Source organism: Penicillium lagena (assembly GCF_028827675.1).
Source record: "Penicillium lagena strain IBT 129212 chromosome Unknown utg000006l_segment0_segment0, whole genome shotgun sequence".
In the NCBI taxonomy this organism is placed as follows: Eukaryota; Fungi; Ascomycota; class Eurotiomycetes; order Eurotiales; family Aspergillaceae; genus Penicillium; species Penicillium lagena.
In genome coordinates, this window is record NW_026623227.1 from 1,799,008 (window position 1) to 1,817,733 (window position 18,726).

Sequence of the window (18,726 nt, forward strand, 5' to 3'; positions counted from 1 at the left end):
CGTGCTGATACGCGATGTTACACTGCCATTGATCGGGGGAAAGAATCCTCCGACGCCTTTGGCGGCCACAATAATGCTAGCGGCAGGACCTTCCATTTTTGCTTGGCCAATATATTGTGGAGTATGATCTTTCAAGCTAAGACTGATCCCAGATCTAAAAAGTGAATTTGGTTAAGCCGACGCAAGATCAGTCCCCCAAAATGCCACCGCTTCGAGGATTTTCTGACAACCAGTTTCGCGATCGGAAGGACATTCTTATCGCGACAAACGCACTCGTCCATGCGCTCGAACCGTATTTCTCGCCTGGAAAATCACGCGTCCAGCTGCCGGTCTATTCTGGAGCACATTTTGACGAGACCGCTGCCCAACTGGAAGGGTTTGCACGGCCAATTTGGGCGATTGCAGCTGCAGTCGCTGAAGCGACCGATATAATCCATGCAGATATCACCCGTTATGCCAAACACCTGGCGACTGGACTTACGAATGGAGTTAATCCCGAACACCCCGACTACTGGGGTTCGATAGGAGACTGGGACCAACGGATGGTAGAAGCCGAGCCGATTTCATTTGCACTTTTGATAGCACCGAAAACATTCTATGAGCCATTGTCAGCCCAGAGTCGCGCGCACTTGTGTGAATGGCTGTCCGGTCTCAATGGCAAAGTAATGCCAGTCAACAATTGGCGGTGGTTTCGGATCTTCTCGAATCTTGCTCTCTATCGTGTGTTGGGCGTGCCTTACGAAAATGTCAAGGACCATATCGACGCGGATTTTGGGGTGCTTGACCAGTTTGATATTGGGAATGGGTGGTCTGCTGATGGAATTTGGAGGAAAGATGCTGATACAGACCAACAAGCCTACGGTCGCCAGGCAGACTATTATTCCGGAAGCTTTGCAATTCAGTTCAGTCAATTGCTGTACGTTCTCTTTGCCGCTGATTCGGATCCTGACCGAGTCTCCCGGTATCGGCAGCAAGCGAGAGACTTTGCTGGTCAGTTTTGGCGGTTCTTCGATGAGGACGGTGCAGCAATTCCATTCGGTCGGTCATTGACGTATCGGTTTGCCATGGGGGCCTTCTACGCAGCCTTTGCCTGTGCAAAGTGCTACGACAGCTCAAACATTTACACATCTGTCGGCTTTGTCAAAGGCATGCTTCTACGACACCTTAGATGGTGGGCGGCGCATTCAAAGGATATGTTTGCCATCGATGGGACTTTGACTATCGGATATCTATACCCAAACATGTTCATGTGTGAAGACTACAACTCACCCCAGTCACCTTACTGGGCCATGAAAACCTTTGTGTGCCTTGCGCTAAGATCAGACGACAATTTCTGGACCGTCGCTGAGATTCCACATCCTTTGTCTTCTGCCTCGCTTGAACAACAGTCTGTCTCCGGTGTTGAGTTGCTACTTGCACCATTTCAGATTCTGTGTGACCACCCCAATAGCCAGCATCATTTCATGCTTTCCGGTGGTCAATTCTGCGTTTGGCCTCTCAAGGCAACACAAGCAAAATACAGCAAGTTTGCATATTCATCAGCATTCGCGTTCAGTGTTCCGACTGGAGGCTTGTTGGCTCAAATAGCTCCAGATAATACACTGGTCGCAAGTCGAGACGCGGGAGAAACATGGGCCACCCGATGGGAGACAATTAGCGGTCCCCGAGTCAGGACATTCCTATTAAAAGGCTCGAAGATACAGTGCCTTCAGAGTGTTTGGAAGCCGTGGAAGACAGACAAAACAGAAATCGAAACTACTCTCATCCCTCCCTGCAACGAATGGCCTGACTGGCATATCAGGATACACCGCATCCGAAGTGCCCAGACTCAAACGCTCAGCCTTGTTGAAGGTGGCTTTGCAATACCTGCGAAACAGCCGCGGCGAATCAAAACTTTGGATGAGAGTTGGAGTAATGGAGACGAACATGGGGGAATTGTTGAAACCGAAGAGAGCTCGCTCATGCTCAGTAGCGCTGCTGTTAGCGGGGTGAAGAGCATCCTCAGCACCACCGGCGAAATAGGGGGTAAGATATTGAAGTCGGACCCAAACACAAACCTGATGGAGCCAAGAGCGCTCATTCCGACCCTTCAGCATAAAATCGAGGCACAACTGGATCAGGATGTGGTGATAGCTACAGCGGTTTTTGCTATTGCCGGGGCAAAGAAAGGTTTCTCTCGTGATGAATTGCACCAAAGATGGTCTCGGCAGCCTTATTTGACGGAAGACATGTTGAAGGAATTGTGATAGTAATAATGCATATGCGCAAATAACGCGTTTCCGATATCCTCTACTTGAACACATTCAAGACATTTTCATGCTTCCCAGAGGGACGAGAAATTATCTTCAACTGCTTAGATGCCGGAACCTTAAGAATCAGACAAATTTCAACTCGACCACAGTATCTGTACTCAGCAATCCATGGCTTCCACAAAAGGCTTAGAGGAGTATAATGGGGAGCGGTCCCATCCAATAGCGAGGAAAGTGTGCTTCCAAACGTCGGGGGGATCCTTCGCCCGAGCGACGGGGGTTTCCCCCACCCGAACCTTTCGCGGTAGGGTTAGATGCTGGCTGGGGGAGCGGTTATTGGACCGCCCCTTGGCGGAGCAACGCTGCTCTGTCATGAGATTTCCCCGGACTGATCATCGGATAGATCAGCCTGGTGGAATAAATAGTCATTGCTCGAGACCTGTTTCATGTGGATGCTTCTGGCCAACGCAAAGAGAATCGTTAACCGGGCCTTCGAACTATTATCCTCAGATCACAATGGCCTTTCTGCAATCCCAAGATGAAGAGATAACAGACCACAAGGTGCCATTGGAGAAAACGTCGAGTCATGATGGAAGTCTTCCAACTCGTCAAGCCTTGATTGACGCACTCCAGAGGGAGAAGCCCTCACCGTGGTCGCATAATCTGAGGGAGTTATATGTCTTTTGTGTGATTGCTTTTCTGTGTTCGACAATGAATGGTCAGTGCCATAATCATGCTGAGATTGTTTTCCAATTATGATGGACTAACTCTGGATCAGGTTACGATGGCGCTATCTTCGGATCCTTGCCAGCTCTAGACTCCTTCAGGAACCAATTCGGCATCGAGAAAAGCGGCGCAAAAATTGGCTACATTTCGGCGATGTACACCGTTGGAGCAATCTGCTCATTACCATTCAGTGGACCAGCCTGCGACATCCGTGGCAGGAAATGGGGCACTTTCATCGGCTGTGTGATCGTTGTCGCTTGCACATTTGTATCTGCCCTGTCGCACGGAGTGCCACAATTCGTTGCCGGTCGTTTCTTCCTCGGTTTCGGAGTCAACATTATTCGATCGACCAGCTCAATCTGGTGTGCGGAAGTCTGTCCACCCGCATACCGTGGAATCATCATGGCCTTTTATAACTGCACTTACGCAGTTGGGTCGCTCGTCGCCGCTGGCGTCACTAGAGGATCTGCCGGCTACGAAGGCAACAAATCATGGCAGATTCCGCTGTGGTGCCAGATGATATGTCCAGGGATCGTGCTTCTAACAGTTCTTTTCTTTCCCGAATCTCCCCGCTGGCTCTTTTCACACGGTCAGGAGGAGAAAGCAAAGGAATTTCTGGCATACTACCACGGCGAAGGAAACCCCGACCACCCGCTTGTCCAATTACAGCTGCAGGAATACAGAGAATTCATCTCGCTTTCCGGCTCCGACAAGCGCTGGTGGGATTTTAGCGACTTCTACAAGAACAGCGCGGGGAGATGGCGGTTCTCCAATGCCTTGATCACAGGGATCTGGGGCCAATGCTCTGGCAATGCAGTCGTCACTTATTACCTGCCCGCGATGCTGGTTACCACGGGAATCACCGGTTCGGAACAAGTGCTAAATGTCAATCTCGGTTACACCATCGTCTCGACGGTGGCTTCATACTTGGGCGCAAGCCAGATTGAGAGAATGGGCCGTCGCCCGACAATCATCTGGACCGCTGTCGCGTGCTCGATCTGTTTCGCATGCATCACGATCGGCTCGGGCATTTTCGCACACACCCAAGCAACACCCGCTGCGTCTGCTGGAATTGCATTCATATTCATCTTTGGATTCTGCTATAACTTCGGTATGACGCCGCTGCAGGCGTTGTACCCTGTTGAGGCTCTTTCCTATGAGACTCGGGGCAAAGGTGTTGGCCTTACTTTCTCTATTGCGCACGGGTTCACGCTCATCAATCAGTTTTGTTTCCCGATTGCGCTTGCAAAAATTGGCTGGTATACTTACATCGTATTTATTGTTTGGGATCTGTTTGAAGCGACTGTTAGTTATTTTGTTTCTGTGGAGACTAAGAACCACACCTTGGAGGAGATATCGGAGATTTTTGAGAGTCCGAATCCGGTCAAGGCTTCGTTGAGGAAGCCGTTGTCTTGAGCTGTGGGGTTCCAACGGATCCTTGAATTGGGTATGCCTTGTACTCACTGCAAATGGAGAGCTTCAATTCAAGGATGACCTATTTATTTCAAGTACAGCCCGACTGGCATGTTGAATGACTTGGTTCAATAGGAACACGGTTGGTCATGGTGGATGTATTCAAATTAAAAAAGATGAAGAATTGCATCCTTTAACTCCGCGCAACCAACATGCACATTTGAACCGCTCTATTGAACGCGCGTACCACTCAAGAGTTGCAGGCAGCCGGAATCGGCACCAAGAAGACTGGATACGTGATTTGATTCAAGAACTCAGAGTCAGCTTAAGTGGCCCGCAGCAAAGCCGAGTGATGGAACAAACCTGATAGCCTCTCCTAGGAATTATGACGCTAATAACTAATATGGCGTCAAGAAAATGGATTGAATAGCATACAAATGACCCCTGGAGATTAGACAGCCCCGTGGCTCAATTCTCCGGCATACCCTCCTCATAGAGGTCATTCCAGAACATCATATCCTGGAGCTGTTCCTTACTCAAATTGGCATTCACGAAATGTTCTCGTTGTGGTGTTCTGATCCGATGGTGGACTCCTCCAGCTGTCTTCCAGCCAAAAAAGCCTGCCATTTCCCAGTCAATAAGCCCCGAGATTTTGCCATTGTCAACAATACAGTTAGACACAGTAAAATCGTTATGCGTGAAGCTCATGTCCAAATCACGATTGTCGCCCGAAAAGAGGATGTCCCCTTCTAACAGGTGGATACGACCGTTACTGAGTATGTTGGGGTCTGGCACCACGTAAGAGCGAGCTTGAAGCTTCGCTGTGGGCTTGATACTGTGAAGCTGCTGGAGTATCTTCCTGGCCTGTTCTTTGTAGGACCTCTTCTGGTCACTGGGGAGATACGGCCATGCGACAGACAATCCAACACCTGGAAGCCTTTCTTGGACGAGCACTTGGCTACCAATGACCTGAGGAGATGTGAGTCGTTGAGGCCGATAACGGATAGCAAGAGTAAGTACCTTGCCAGCAAAGTATATTTCTGGAACTTTGACATCCTTTAGAACGGTCTTTGCCAGAGCAATTGCCCGAACCTCATTTGCATCGGCGTATGAGAAGTCAATCTCGGTATATTGAGCGCCCTCGCGTGCATGGAGATGACTAGACGTCACAATCACGCTGCCAAGAGCAAAAACATCGCGACCACCGTCGTCAGCAGGGTAAATTCGGTTGTATCTAGTGCAGAGGCTAAGAACTGAGGCCCAGTATTTCAAGGAGTCTGTAGTCTGGGAGTTGACATGCTGGGAATCAACGCGAAAATCATTAGGTTTCGGGCAGTATCGACCATAAAGGGCACGTCTGCGTACAGGTCGGTTGCAGGGATTTCTTTTGGGTCCGCTTCATATGGGTTCGTCATTGTAGAGAAATTTAGTGGGGAGGGGGAGTACTATGAAAACATAGGAAGATTAGATTCACTTTATTTCAAGTTTGTGTGTAGTAAATGTGACCTAGCGTCCGACTAGGACAGCATCAGCGGTTTCTCTAGAGCATTCGCAAGAGCCGCACGGGGAAACCTGGCGGTCTGCCTACCGTTCCAATCATCTTTGGTTTCTTACCTCTTTCACCCCTCCAGAATTCTCACCCATCACATGCATTCATTCCAAGAAAAACATTGACCCCATTCTAGAGCTAAGGGGGTGTCGAGAATTGGCCGCATCAGTAATGGGCATAGATTGTGCCTCTGCGTATTATCCCAAACTTTTGAGGTTAAGGAATCTATCTTCGCTTTAAGTCTTTGTCCATTTGTTGAATCCTTGTCTGCAGACTTGATCTGCAGCTCATAATGGAGAGGGTGGTTATCTGTACGCTGAGTGAAAAGATGGTAGACAACAGCCAGAGACATACACATACACATACAGAGGGAGAGAACAGTATGTACAAGTACACAGGACATATAATAAAGGATTTTCCACTTTAGCTCGCTTTTTGCAGAAGATAAAAGGGGGGTCAAAGCTTGGTAGTTTCAATAATAGAGACGCCCGAACGATCCGGGGGATGCACAGCAAAAGGTTTGATTGGATGAGGTGAGGCAAGAAACACAGATGCAAAGTGGTAAATGTGACAATACAGGAGGAAAGAGGATAAAAGAAGAAAGAGGAGAAGAGAGGAGAAAAAGAATAGAGAAAGAAAGGCGTTGAGATTGACATGAAGCTTTGCTTTTACTCCGCTGCGGGAGGCGGATTCCCAGCACCAGCGGAAGACGGACCCAGGTTCGCATCGAGCAGGGCATCAGGCAGCTTCAGCGGAGCCTTGGGGTTTGATCTGAGTTTGTCGATTTTCTCGCCTTTCAAAACTTTCTCCATCTCCTCCCTCGTGAGGGTCTCATACTCAATCAGCGCCTTGGTGAGGAGCTCAAGTTCGCTGCGCTTCTCGGTCAGAATCTTCTGGGCGCGGGCGCGGGCTTCCTCGACGAGGCGGCGCACTTCGCTTTCGATCTCCTGCTTGGTCTCAGATGAGAGGCGTTCGTAGTTGCTTGAGAGATCAACGTTGCCCAGTTTTTTGGAGTAGCCGAAGCGAGTGATCAGTGTGAATGCCGTTTCGGTTGCTTGTTGGATATCCTAGAACAAAGACGTTAGTTATTGAATATGCCAGACGTAAGAGAAAGTTGACATACCGCTGAAATGCCACTGGTGACGTTGTCCGGTCCGAAGATCAGTTCCTCGGCTGCCTTGCCGCCCATCGAAACATCAATGTCCGACAGGTACTCCATGTAGTTCCTCGAGACCATGTCCATCTCCGGAAGGAAGTGAGTCACACCTAGGGCCATGCCGCGAGGCACAATGGTGATCTTGTACAACGGCGTCGCAGAAGGCGAGAAGTAAGCAACCAGCGCGTGGCCAGCCTCGTGGTACGCCGTCAAGAGCTTGTCTTTGTCCTGGATGATGCGGCTGCGAGCCTCGGCACCCATCATGATCTTATCCTTGGCCCAGTCGAAGTCCAGCGGGCCGACCTTGGGCTTGCGGTCACGGCTGGCGCGGATTGCAGCTTGGTTGACCAGGTTCTCCAAATCAGCACCGGAGAAGCCAGGCGTGCCGCGAGCAATAACGGCGACGTCGACATCAGTACTGATCTGTACCTCCTTCATGTGGTGTTTCAAGATGTCCATGCGGCCGCGGACGTCCGGCAGGCCGACCACGACCCTGCGGTCGAACCGACCAGGTCGAGTAAGCGCTTTGTCCAGCAACTGGGGATAGTTGGTGGCACCGATGATGATGACTCCGTTAGTTTGAGAGAATCCATCCAGTTCGGTCAGCAGCTGGTTGAGAGTCTGCTTCACGTATGCAGCATCGCGCTCATTTCGCTTCGCACCAATCGCGTCCAGCTCGTCGATGAAGATAATCGCCGGAGCCTTGCCACGGGCTTGATTGAAAAGTTCACGCACCCGCTTGGCACCAACACCCACGTAAACCTCGTCGAACTCGGATCCGGACATGTAGAAGAATGGAACGCCAGCTTCTCCAGCAACGGCACGCGCGAGCAGGGTCTTACCCGTACCGGGAGGACCGACCAGGAGGACGCCCTTGGGCAATTTGCCACCGAGAGACGAGAAGCGTTCGGGGTTGAGAAGGAACTCGACCAGCTCCTGAAGTTCATCCTTGGCCTCATCGCAACCGTGCACATCGGTGAACCGGACCGTTTGCTGCTGGGGCTGTGCCTCGTTGTTCTGCGAACCTCGGATGTTCTTCATCACGCCGGTGGTTTCGACCAGAATGGTGACCATGACGAGAGACATGTAGGTAAAAAAGCCGAAGTAGAGCAAAAACTTTACCCATCGGAACACCGTGCTACCCAGAGACTCCTCCACCACAACGTAGAGTGGCGCCTCCTTGGCACCGGTGCCGTTTTGCTTAGTGGCCATCCCAATCTGACCGCCGTAGTTCCGTGCTGCAACTGCCTGTCCAACGGCCTGGAGCTGGTCAGGGCCGAGATTTTGGTTCTGTCCTGCCACGGCCGCCGATTCTACGCCACCCACACGCTGCAGGGCCTTGATGTAGGTTGCTTCGGACGACGGGTTGCTGGCAAACTGGCCGCTTCGGTATCTCTCGACCACGATCGCAGGCATGTTAGCGCGCAGAAGTGCCTGGTAGAATGCATTCTGGGCAGTTGCGCTGTTCGGGTTGTTGTTCGCGGTCTTCTCCTTCTGGGCCAGGATATTCTGCGACACTCCTCCAAACAGAAATCGTTGTTGCTGGATCTTCGAGAGTCCCCTGACCTTCGGTGCCGGTCGTAGAGGGTGGAGACCGAAGGGTGTGAGAGTTGAGAAGGAACGAGCATTCGGAAGGGAAGGCCCACGGGCTTGTGCGAACGTCGAGGAAGTCCAAAGCGTGTTGCCTATCAGAATCATCATGTTAGACCTAAGAGATTAATGGCCTTTGTTGCAGTACACTTACCTCCTCTTGACGATGACCATCCGTATTGCGCGGGCCGCTCGAGAACCTTCGCTTTCAAAGCTTCAAGGGAGACGGTGTCGAGGCAGTCGGGCAACGACGCGCGGGAAGATACCTATGATCGTCAGCACAGATGAAATATTGACGGTGGTCGTTCATTACGTACCGTCGCATTCTCTTTCCGACTGGGTTTCCGCTGGGCAGTCTCGCCCGCGTTGGCCGCGGAAGTTCGGCCGGCCTGCTTGTAAGGCGCGGCCAAGAAGCTCGACATCGTAGGCCAGAGATCGGACGTCGCGGCAGCGACATTCTGTTGGTGCGATGCGGAAGTCAGCGATGAAATGTGGCTCAAGAGTCGACGACGGGTTATCCTCACCGGCCGAGGGATCGGGACTTGAAAGGCCATGGTTGTCCGTTATCCGGCGGCACTTGGCCGCGTTCGAGTGGTGAAATCGGCGCCTTTGGGACGGAGGGAATGTACAGGCAAAGAAAAATAAGAATCGGTTCAGTGCTGAATCAAAAGGGTTGCCATCGCCAATAGGGAGAGATGTGAAGAAGAGGCAAGGAAAGAGGATGACTCTCGCTCCCGCTTTGATGCGGCGAAAGTCAGTTGCCACTTAGGCCCGTCCGACCGGCCGTACGAAATTGACACGTGACTATTATACCCTAAGGCATGATTTCTTGTCGCTGCCTACGGATTTACTATGTGCAGATCATAGCAATATCTCTCTCTCTTTCTCTCTCTCTCTCCACTTTTTTTTGGCCAAACCACAAAGAGCACCAGCTCATCGTGTCAAGTCTGCGCATTTCCCAACAAAAATGTATAGATTGACCTAACACGGCGTCCCATGGTTCAGGCCCAACAGACAACCAGGTCTGCGCAGCATCCAGACCACCGTGATGATAGGTCACCAAAGACCGTGACACCCACCTTGCTGCTTCGCCCTCAACGTGCTTCTGTGTGAAGCCATTGTGAATCCACTGTTCACAAAGGATGAGATTAAGGTCTCGAGGTGACGTGGCTTTCAATAAGCTTGAATCGACAAGACATGCACCTGAAAGACAATATGCCTCGCAAGAACATCTTTCTCATGGGAGCACCCTTGTCTAACCAACTGGACTGGGACGAGGATGGGCTTCTGAATACTCCCACGCCTCCATTTCAAGACTCGCATGCACATGACGAGCAACAACAGTCTTTGGACCAACCCCCTGTCAAATGGAGAGTTCTACAACCATTGTCGGCCTACGCGGTGAAGAGTCCAGAAGTCCCGCTGTTCTTGAATACCAATCATCTGGATGCTATCCACAACAACGCATTCAGAGCGGACCAGGAAGACTCTGTGCTGTCCGACTTTTACGAGCATTCCGTTGCTGTTCATGAGACCTCTGAAATATCCATCTCCGGGATGCGCACCGAGGACTCCATGCAGGAAAGTGCGTTATGCACCATCAGCCTGGAGACTTCTGGCAGCACTTCATCCGGTGGTGAGGCAGAGGCGCTCGATCCTCTCCGCCTGCCCAGGATTCTGGGCCCGCTTACAGATCTGCAGGATCTCCCCTCTGCTAGATTCCTCGATTCGATCGCCCCACAGACCATGACAGTCAATCTCCTCGTCGGGGTGCTGGCCGTGCACCCGCGGCGGCGCGTGGTGACGCGACAGTGGAAACGAGAAATGGACATTGTCGAGCTGGTCGTTGGGGACGAAACACGAGCTGGGTTTACTGTCAGTTTCTGGCTGCCACCCGAAAAACCGGTGAACGAGGAGGATCGGCTAAGTCGGTCATTGGCCACTCTCCGCGCTCGGGACATTGTCCTCCTGCGCACCGTAGGGCTGAGTTCATTCCGGGATCGCGTTTATGGGCAGAGTCTGCGTCGAGGCATGACGACGCTCGATCTGTTGCACCGCAGATTAGTGGATGTGACGGATGCAGGCGGATTTTACGATGCGCCCAGGGATCCTCGTGACAGCAATGCCCCGATTGACCTGTCACTGCAGAAAGTCGGGCGCGTCCGCGAATGGGTGTTGCGCTTCGTGGGTGCGACGGATGGAGCAGGCGGTGATGCGCCAGGAATGCCGGGTGTGCAACAACGTGGGCGGCTGCCCCCGGACACGCAGTAAGGGGGAAGCGATGTGCCGCAGACGGGGGAGTCTGTGCCCCTATTGTTGCAGCCCGTCGGATCCAGCATAGTCGGCTCTTTTGATTCCGGGGGAGCTAGATGCACGCCCCGTCCAGTCAGAGTGGGCATCTGAGACACTGACAGAAGTAGAATTAAGTCTGGCCCACCGGACCCCTTTATTTATCTGCAAACGTGCCCCTCCGGCCATCACGTGCCGACCGGATAAAAATACATCGGGGCCAGCTGTTCCCTTCTTTCTCTGGTATATTGTTGCTTGCTGCGCCAGTACTACTCCGACTCACCCCTTTCTGTAATTTGGTCTCTACTACTTTAATAATTCACCATGAAAGGTATGTACGACGCCCGAATGGATCCAAACAACCATACTAACCACCGCCAGCTCTTATTCTCGTCGGAGGGTTTGGGACCCGTCTGCGTCCCCTGGTGAGTGACGGGCTGCAGATCGCCAACTCGGAGCATTGGCTGACATATATGCCTCCTGTCTAGACTCTCACTCTCCCCAAGCCACTCGTGGAGTTCGGGAACCGGCCCATGATCCTGCACCAGGTCGAGAGCCTGGCTGCTGCGGGTGTCACCGACATCGTGCTGGCGGTCAACTACCGCCCAGATGTCATGGTCGCGGCCCTCAAGAAGTACGAGGAGCAGTACAATGTGCGCATTGAATTCTCAGTCGAGTCGGAACCGCTGGGCACGGCTGGCCCGCTCAAGCTGGCGGAGAAGATCCTCGGCAAGGACGACTCGCCTTTCTTCGTGCTGAACTCCGACATCATCTGCAACTATCCGTTCAAGGAGCTCGCAGAATTCCACCGCAGCCACGGCGAAGAGGGCACCATCGTCGTCACCAAGGTGGACGAGCCCTCCAAGTACGGTGTCGTCGTGCACAAGCCCAACCACGCCTCGCGCATCGATCGCTTCGTCGAGAAACCCGTCGAGTTCGTTGGCAACCGCATCAACGCCGGTATCTACATCCTGAACCCCAGTGTCCTGAAGCGCATTGAGCTGCGCCCCACCTCGATCGAGCAGGAGACCTTCCCCTCCATCTGCAAGGACGGCCAGCTGCACTCCTTTGACCTGGACGGCTTCTGGATGGATGTCGGCCAACCCAAAGATTTCCTGACGGGCACCTGCCTGTACCTTACTTCGCTGGCTAAGCGCAATCCCAAGAAGCTGGCCGCTACCTCCGAACCGTTTGTGCACGGCGGGAACGTCATGGTCGACCCGTCGGCCAAGATTGGCAAGAACTGCCGCATTGGTCCCAACGTCGTCATCGGGCCCAACGTGGTGATTGGCGATGGCGTTCGTCTGCAGCGGTGCGTCGTCATGGAGAACAGCAAGGTCAAGGACCACGCCTGGATTAAATCCACCATCGTCGGGTGGAACAGCTCAGTCGGCCGCTGGGCGCGACTGGAGAATGTCACCGTTCTAGGCGACGACGTGACCATCGCCGACGAGGTGTACGTCAATGGCGGCTCGATTCTGCCTCATAAGAGCATCAAGCAGAACATTGATGGTCGGTTCAGCTCCCTCCCTACATATTTTCATGTGTACTAACATTCCATGTCCAGTTCCGGCGATTATCATGTAATCGTCGCCATCTTTTTCCTCTTCTCCCTTCACGTCGATATGCCCCTCGAAATATTTCACCCTAGTTACTATTCTATCGTCCGATACCTTCCTTCCCTCTTCCCCCCCGCCTTGATATCAAGCATTACAACCGGAGTCGTTTTCTGCGTGATCTTCCTCTTCTGCCGTCGAGTTCGAACCGCTTCGGTCTTGTTTCTGTTCATCGCCCCGTCCCCTTCACCACACGCCGTATCCTCAGTACTCATTTAATTTCGTGTTTCTCAGTGGATCCAGTGCCTCCCTCGCAAAGAAAAGCCTAGATGGTATGGAGGTGTGCAGTTTTTTCCTGTTCGCAAGAATTAAACCAATTAGTCTCTTTTCCTTACTTGATTCTTTTTATTCCGCATCCTTTCCATTATTCTTTTTCGATTTGTTGGTCTGGGCACGAGCTGGCAAAAATCAATCATTCTGTATCTGTTTTTTAATGATACGGTGGGCGTGTTCAATGCAAATAGTGGGAGACAATAATTCAGCCAAGGTCCAAATTCAGTTTACAAGCCACACATGATCACCAAGGAAAGGCGCACGTCGAGGTTATATCAAGAGAAGTTATCTCGCAGTACTCCTACTAATCTCGGATCCTGCCTGGGTTACAGATGTCCACATACATATACTGTATTCTACAGGAAATTTTCAGACTTAGGGTCAAGATCTTCTCAACTTCAAGATAACAACTCAATAGCATCATAATGGGGCCAATGATCGATCACTCACACAAAGCCTCACGATCGATGATCAGCTTGGGTCATGATGTCCCCATGTGGCTTCTCGGCTATGTATCGGGGGCGATGAGGTACGAAAGTGCGACTAGAGCTCACAAACGTCATTTTCTGAAGTACCAGACGATGATTCGATGTTGCATCTGCGTAAAGGTTGATACGAAAGAAAGAACGCTCAGAGATGATGCCTTCTACTTGATTGAGGTAGAGACATATTCTCCAAAAATGTATTGCTCTTAGTAGTACAGGCATAACAAGATCAGCTACTCTGATGGTACAGGGGTGTTTCCTGGGCTATACTGCAGACCACCCCAATCAGTGGGACCCGACTTTTGAGCATAGGGAAAGCCCTTCCCATTCACTGTTTGCTTAAAGCAGGCATCATTGATGATACCCCGGAAATATGCCTGGAGACCCGGTCAGTACACTCACAAGAAGGGGACAAGGGAGAGGAAGTTAACTCACAGAATCATCCCAGTCTAGACCGTCGTCTCCTGCATCGCTCTCATCGGGCCAGGAGCTATGCATATAGTCTAAAGAACAAACAGGTAGATTAATCATGAGAGCCTTAGGAGGCTTACTGCCGTGTGAACCTCTGAGGAAAGGAAGGGTCTCAGGCACAGTCCAGTTCTTCAAGTATCCACCTGCATTCTGCGACGCCTCTGCAGCCATGGCCACATCAAGAGGCTGTAAACCCCATTTCTGAAGACTGTCAAAGCCAGGAACCGGATCAAAGACGTCCTCTGCCGGATCCGAAATACCCGTGTTCTTGATGAACCAGTAACAAGTGCCGTTATTGCTGCAGGTTCGGTTTGAAACATCGGAGTCGAGATCGAGGTCGGCAGGCTTCTTGCCGTTAATGGAATAGGAGTCTTTCACAATATACACCTGTTCCTTTTCCCATATCCATGAGATTGAACCGCTGACCAAAGTGCCTTTCACGTCGTTCGCGAAATTCGTATGATTGTCCGCCGAATACTGGTTAGCAAAGGCACCACCCTTTAGAGCCGATGGCCCACTGTTTGCATGGTCGCTGTAGGAGTATCCTACTTGACTCTCGTCCACTGGCTTATCCAGAATGGTATTCCCGTAGTTCTTAATCTGAACAATGAGCGCGTCCCTTGCGCTGTTGATTCTATGGTTGAGGATTGCTTCCCGGGTGTCTTGCATCTCAGCAATACTAGAAGACCAATCAGCATTGCTTTCAGGCAATCGCATCAGGGGGTCAAACTAACTTTGGAGAAGATTTGGCCATTTGCGAGACAACACCATTGGCGACAGATGCAGAGGCACCAGCCACACCAATGATAGCACCCACACCTGCCTCGCCTACGCCTCCCAAGACGGCCGCAAACCCCCCAAAGATAGCGGACATGATAATCAACGCTTCACTTGTCGGATTCTGGGCATTGCCTAATTAGCGTTATACAACCGGAAATCACGGCCATCATGACTCACCGAAGTACTTCCTGTATCTGAGTGACTGAACTCTTCAGCCAAGAGCTGGGTGTCGCCAGTTGTAATAGTTTCAACCGTTTCCTGGAGACTTCCCTGGAGGCTCTTTATCCACTGCTGGAAATTGGAAGTTGCCCACAGGACGAATAAATAGAAGGCGTTAAAATCGGCGTTAGAAGGTCCCTCGCCATCGGTGCACATGCTACCGTCAGGATAGTTCAGGACGCAGTTATCACTATGGTTTCGAAGCTAGTCAGCACCAATCGCTATGTCATAGTAATACAAGCTAGAAAACGTACAAGTCGCAATGTTTTGTGCCATAATTAGGGATCTGGTTCATGATACCCTGGGGGAAGGTCAAGTCCTTTGGAGAATTGGCGCCCGGTGTAGATGTCCCTCCCCAAATTCCATCAGCCCTATTTGTCGATGATATTAGCAAGCCAACAGGAACTTTGGTAGTGATCAAATGCTCTCACAATGAATGCAACCAGTAATCCATACGTAGCTCCTTCCAAACTTGCTGGTTTTTCGGTCCCTTGCAAGTTTTGCGCCAGTCTGGCAGTTTCGTGGTGTTTCTCTTGTGAATAAACGGGACAAAGGAATCTTTCGTCTCCCTGCCGGCTCCAAATGGAGCAGCATCTACAGAAGGAAGAGCTAGGGTGGCCTGAGTTAGACAAGAGTATGAACTCTAGAGGAAAGAACACTTACCCAGAAAGGCCCCTGTCAGAATGGTAAGGAATCGCATCGCGGAAAAACACAAGAACGACCGGTCCTAAGGTACTAAAACACGGCTCCTCGATCACCGAAAAGAGAAGGCGAAAGAGAAAAAAAGATAAACTGAATCCCACAGCTAGCCAGAGCTTGGAAGAAAGAAAGTGAACGAAGTATGTGTTGAGTATATACGAGCTACATAAAGAGAAACTAGGCCTTATATATACAGCGATCTTTCAGATTACTTCATGGCATTGCATCGGCCAATAATCTAGTCTGTATCCACAGGCACGATAGAAATATGCCTTGGTCTTGTCTTGACTTGACTCGATTCACAGGTTCTGGGGCCGACTGATTGTGATCATCTCGATCTGTGACAATAGTGTAGCCACCCAAGCTTGGGCTACAATGCGAGCCTCGTTCCTCTATGGATCGACTGGATATTTTAGGGATGCAGCCGCCCGAAATAATACTCCGCGAGTCATACATTTCTTCGACCTCATATGAATGTTTGTCTAGGGTATTATCTCATGATTTTCGGTTCATGCATTAATCGGCAAGGCTCCGACAAGGAATGGAGACTAGTGCAATCCTTCAGAGCCAAAAAAGGAAGTCTTCCACAAGACAGAGCATGTTCCACGCAGGTTTAGTGGGTCATTGCCTTTCTACACGTGTTAGAGCATGACCTAGAATTGCCAATCCCCGCGTGCATGTGTCAGGTTGGCCCCCAACCATCGTCACCGTTTCCAAAATAACTATTCTTCGTAGTGTATAGACAATATGTAGTATTGGGGGCGGGGCCTTAGGCGCACTCCATAGACTGGATCGAAGGGTAGAAGAGTCAGGAGAAACACAAGGACTTCCCGTGGATGCTTGACTCGCTCCACTCGACATCGCATAGTATGTTTTTGTATTTGGTATTATAATCCAGATGATGCTCTGTACTGCATTTCATATGAAGCACGAGATTCAGTTATCTTCTGAAATTTTCATGAATTGACCTGCCTCATCTGAAGACATCAAAAACCGACAAGCAATTGACAAGACCACCAAGTACAGCACCGAGACTAAGTGAACTACAACAGGCAATCTTTATTATTACCGTCTTGTACATGAAGAGAAAACACCAAATTTGCCGCCTAGGAGGCGCGCTGATTAGGGGTTGTGGATTGTTCAGGAGTTACATCGGGCTTGGGTTCAAGCCAAAGCACTAGGGGGTAAATAGTTCGCAAGGGGCACTATGTCAGGCATAGAATTACTAAAGATCTGAGTACTTTGAATCATACTCCTGTCAGATACCGCGGAGAAAGCCCCATCGAGGATCTATTGATCAATCCATCACCGCACGGCTTCCGGTTCAATCCCCACGCAAGGGCCATCGCGAGTAGATAAAATCCTTCCGAAAATGTCTGCAGGTTTGCGAGCCTTCTGGTGCGTCTATCTCCCCCAACCCCCATAGGGCCCATACCGATGGCCCTCGACGGGTGTGGCGCAGTCTATACCCTTTGCAAAACAGTGGGGGAAATAACAATATCCACAGACCCCAATTAGCGGCGACAAAGTGATTAACAGACGCTTAATGAGATCGGCATTATTTAGCAGGACGCCTTAAGCCTGTGGGCCTCGCCACCTAACCATGGGGCATTTGTTCTTGTGCTATTACATAGATTGGACATGCATCACATTATCACATATTTTCAGCCCGTCACGTCATCCCAAAATGCTTCGTCCTCAACGCTTTCAACATAGGAAATAAGAAAAGAAATAATAGGAGTAATAAGAGAATTGACAGAAGAAATAAAAGGAAACACAATCAGTTGAAGTCATTGAGTAACGAGAGTGCTAACCAAGAGACTGATTATGTGCCGTGCATACGTTCTCCTAACTGATTTGATCATACGGATGGACTCCAATCGACAGTGCCGTCTTCATGAAGTGCCACCTGTGCAGTCCAGTCCTTGCGCTCTTGTGCAAACAGTTTCCATGCCAGTTCCGCAATCTTAGCTGGGTTTAAAGCCAAGGCATCCGGCGCGACTACCCCACCAATCACTAGAAGGCCGACATGCACGCCCTGTGGTGTGAATGTTTTGGCCAGCGACTTGACCAAATTTGCCTGTGCAGCTTTGACCATGGAAAGAGCAAATAGCTCGGGGATCGGATCATTAGGAAGAAAACTACTCGTCACCAACAGCGACGGTTTCCAGTCTGCCTCAGAATGGGATTGTGGCTTCTGAAGCAGAAGGGGTATCGCCCAACGCGATGTCATATAGAGAGCTGAGGCCGAGACCTATAGTTTCCAATCAGTATATACTGGAGTGGCCCGTTAAGTGGAGAAGGTATCAAATACCCGAAAATCTTCCTCGATGCTCTCTAACGGGAACTGGAAGAGTAGGCTGCCTCCCACCCGCGCAGCGTTGAAATAGACACATTCCAACGTACCAAACTGTTCGACTTCGGCCAATGCTTGCTGCAGACGGGTCGGATCACCGATGTCCACCTGCCACGTCCGGACGACCACCGTCCTGTTGACGCTCGCTGCCGCCGCGAGCACCGCCTCTCGGTCCTTCTGCAGCTGCTGGGAATTCCGCGCGAATAAAGCAATCCGGTCGAAATGCTGCTGAGCGAATTGCGACGCGATGGCCACACCAACTCCTGGGCCGGAGCCAAGCAGCAGCAGCATGCGAGCAGATGAAGGTTCCATGGAATCCTATTTGAAAAAGAAGTTGCGTGAATGCAAGCGTATTTTTCTGAAAATGACTAGAAAGAATCTTCTGTTGATGATATATAAAAACACTTAGAAGAAGGCAACGGTATGCCCATACTTTATAAATGATTGTGAAATATTGTCTCAGATTGACCGTCCTCAACATGTACGCTAGCGGCCGATGGTGCTAAGTCAAAACATGCTGCCTGCCTCGATACGCCAACATTATCGGTCAATCAATTTTAAACTCTGCGCCTGTTCTTCCGTGGACATCGAACAGGGTGGAATACGATGTACACGGATTACTAGTGTGCTTTTAAAAATTTACTGGATGGAATATACCATCGGGTTCATCATTGAACGCCACTGTAAGCAGTAGCGGCCGCCCCCTGTCAATAATGCAGCTGGAGAACCGCCATTGTCAGCACTAGTGGCCGGCCTCCCGCTGTCAGTATTGTAGCTGGACAACGGTCGCAGATGTGAGAAGCGTGATTGGTATTTATATCACAAGATTTCGTCCCCTTTGCAGCCAAGGCGATT

The 18,726-nt window shown here is 50.8% G+C and overlaps 8 protein-coding genes across 8 annotated transcripts; 4 read left to right on the plus strand and 4 right to left on the minus strand.

Annotated features, from left to right (window-relative positions):
* Positions 1-200: 200 nt before the first annotated feature.
* Positions 201-2,246, plus strand: N7510_008857 (DUF2264 domain-containing protein; the record flags this gene model as incomplete). The annotated part of the gene is made up of 1 exon (XM_056980782.1): positions 201-2,246. The coding sequence occupies one exon, from the start codon at positions 201-203 to the stop codon at positions 2,244-2,246; it is 2,046 nt and encodes a 681-aa protein (XP_056830991.1).
* Positions 2,247-2,765: 519 nt separating this feature from the next.
* N7510_008858 (uncharacterized protein) lies at positions 2,766-4,391 on the plus strand (the record flags this gene model as incomplete). The annotated part of the gene is made up of 2 exons (XM_056980783.1): positions 2,766-2,967; positions 3,028-4,391. 2 exons carry the CDS (start codon positions 2,766-2,768, stop codon positions 4,389-4,391), a joined length of 1,566 nt encoding a protein of 521 aa, XP_056830992.1.
* A 465-nt stretch (positions 4,392-4,856) lies between these two features.
* On the minus strand, positions 4,857-5,803 carry N7510_008859 (uncharacterized protein; the record flags this gene model as incomplete). The annotated part of the gene is made up of 2 exons (XM_056980784.1): positions 4,857-5,687; positions 5,732-5,803. 2 exons carry the CDS (start codon positions 5,801-5,803, stop codon positions 4,857-4,859), a joined length of 903 nt encoding a protein of 300 aa, XP_056830993.1.
* An 802-nt stretch (positions 5,804-6,605) lies between these two features.
* N7510_008860 (i-AAA protease YME1) lies at positions 6,606-9,237 on the minus strand (the record flags this gene model as incomplete). Its single annotated transcript, XM_056980785.1, has 4 exons — positions 6,606-7,004; positions 7,061-8,778; positions 8,838-8,949; positions 9,001-9,237. The coding sequence occupies 4 exons, from the start codon at positions 9,235-9,237 to the stop codon at positions 6,606-6,608; spliced, it is 2,466 nt and encodes an 821-aa protein (XP_056830994.1).
* A 643-nt stretch (positions 9,238-9,880) lies between these two features.
* On the plus strand, positions 9,881-10,954 carry N7510_008861 (uncharacterized protein; the record flags this gene model as incomplete). The annotated part of the gene is made up of 1 exon (XM_056980786.1): positions 9,881-10,954. One exon carries the CDS (start codon positions 9,881-9,883, stop codon positions 10,952-10,954), a length of 1,074 nt encoding a protein of 357 aa, XP_056830995.1.
* Positions 10,955-11,296: 342 nt separating this feature from the next.
* On the plus strand, positions 11,297-12,559 carry N7510_008862 (mannose-1-phosphate guanyltransferase; the record flags this gene model as incomplete). Its single annotated transcript, XM_056980787.1, has 4 exons — positions 11,297-11,303; positions 11,354-11,397; positions 11,461-12,484; positions 12,540-12,559. The coding sequence occupies 4 exons, from the start codon at positions 11,297-11,299 to the stop codon at positions 12,557-12,559; spliced, it is 1,095 nt and encodes a 364-aa protein (XP_056830996.1).
* Positions 12,560-13,772: 1,213 nt separating this feature from the next.
* On the minus strand, positions 13,773-14,972 carry N7510_008863 (uncharacterized protein; the record flags this gene model as incomplete). Its single annotated transcript, XM_056980788.1, has 3 exons — positions 13,773-14,486; positions 14,548-14,718; positions 14,775-14,972. 3 exons carry the CDS (start codon positions 14,970-14,972, stop codon positions 13,773-13,775), a joined length of 1,083 nt encoding a protein of 360 aa, XP_056830997.1.
* Positions 14,973-17,376: 2,404 nt separating this feature from the next.
* On the minus strand, positions 17,377-18,183 carry N7510_008864 (putative short-chain alcohol dehydrogenase; the record flags this gene model as incomplete). Its single annotated transcript, XM_056980789.1, has 2 exons — positions 17,377-17,769; positions 17,830-18,183. 2 exons carry the CDS (start codon positions 18,181-18,183, stop codon positions 17,377-17,379), a joined length of 747 nt encoding a protein of 248 aa, XP_056830998.1.
* Positions 18,184-18,726: the final 543 nt, after the last annotated feature.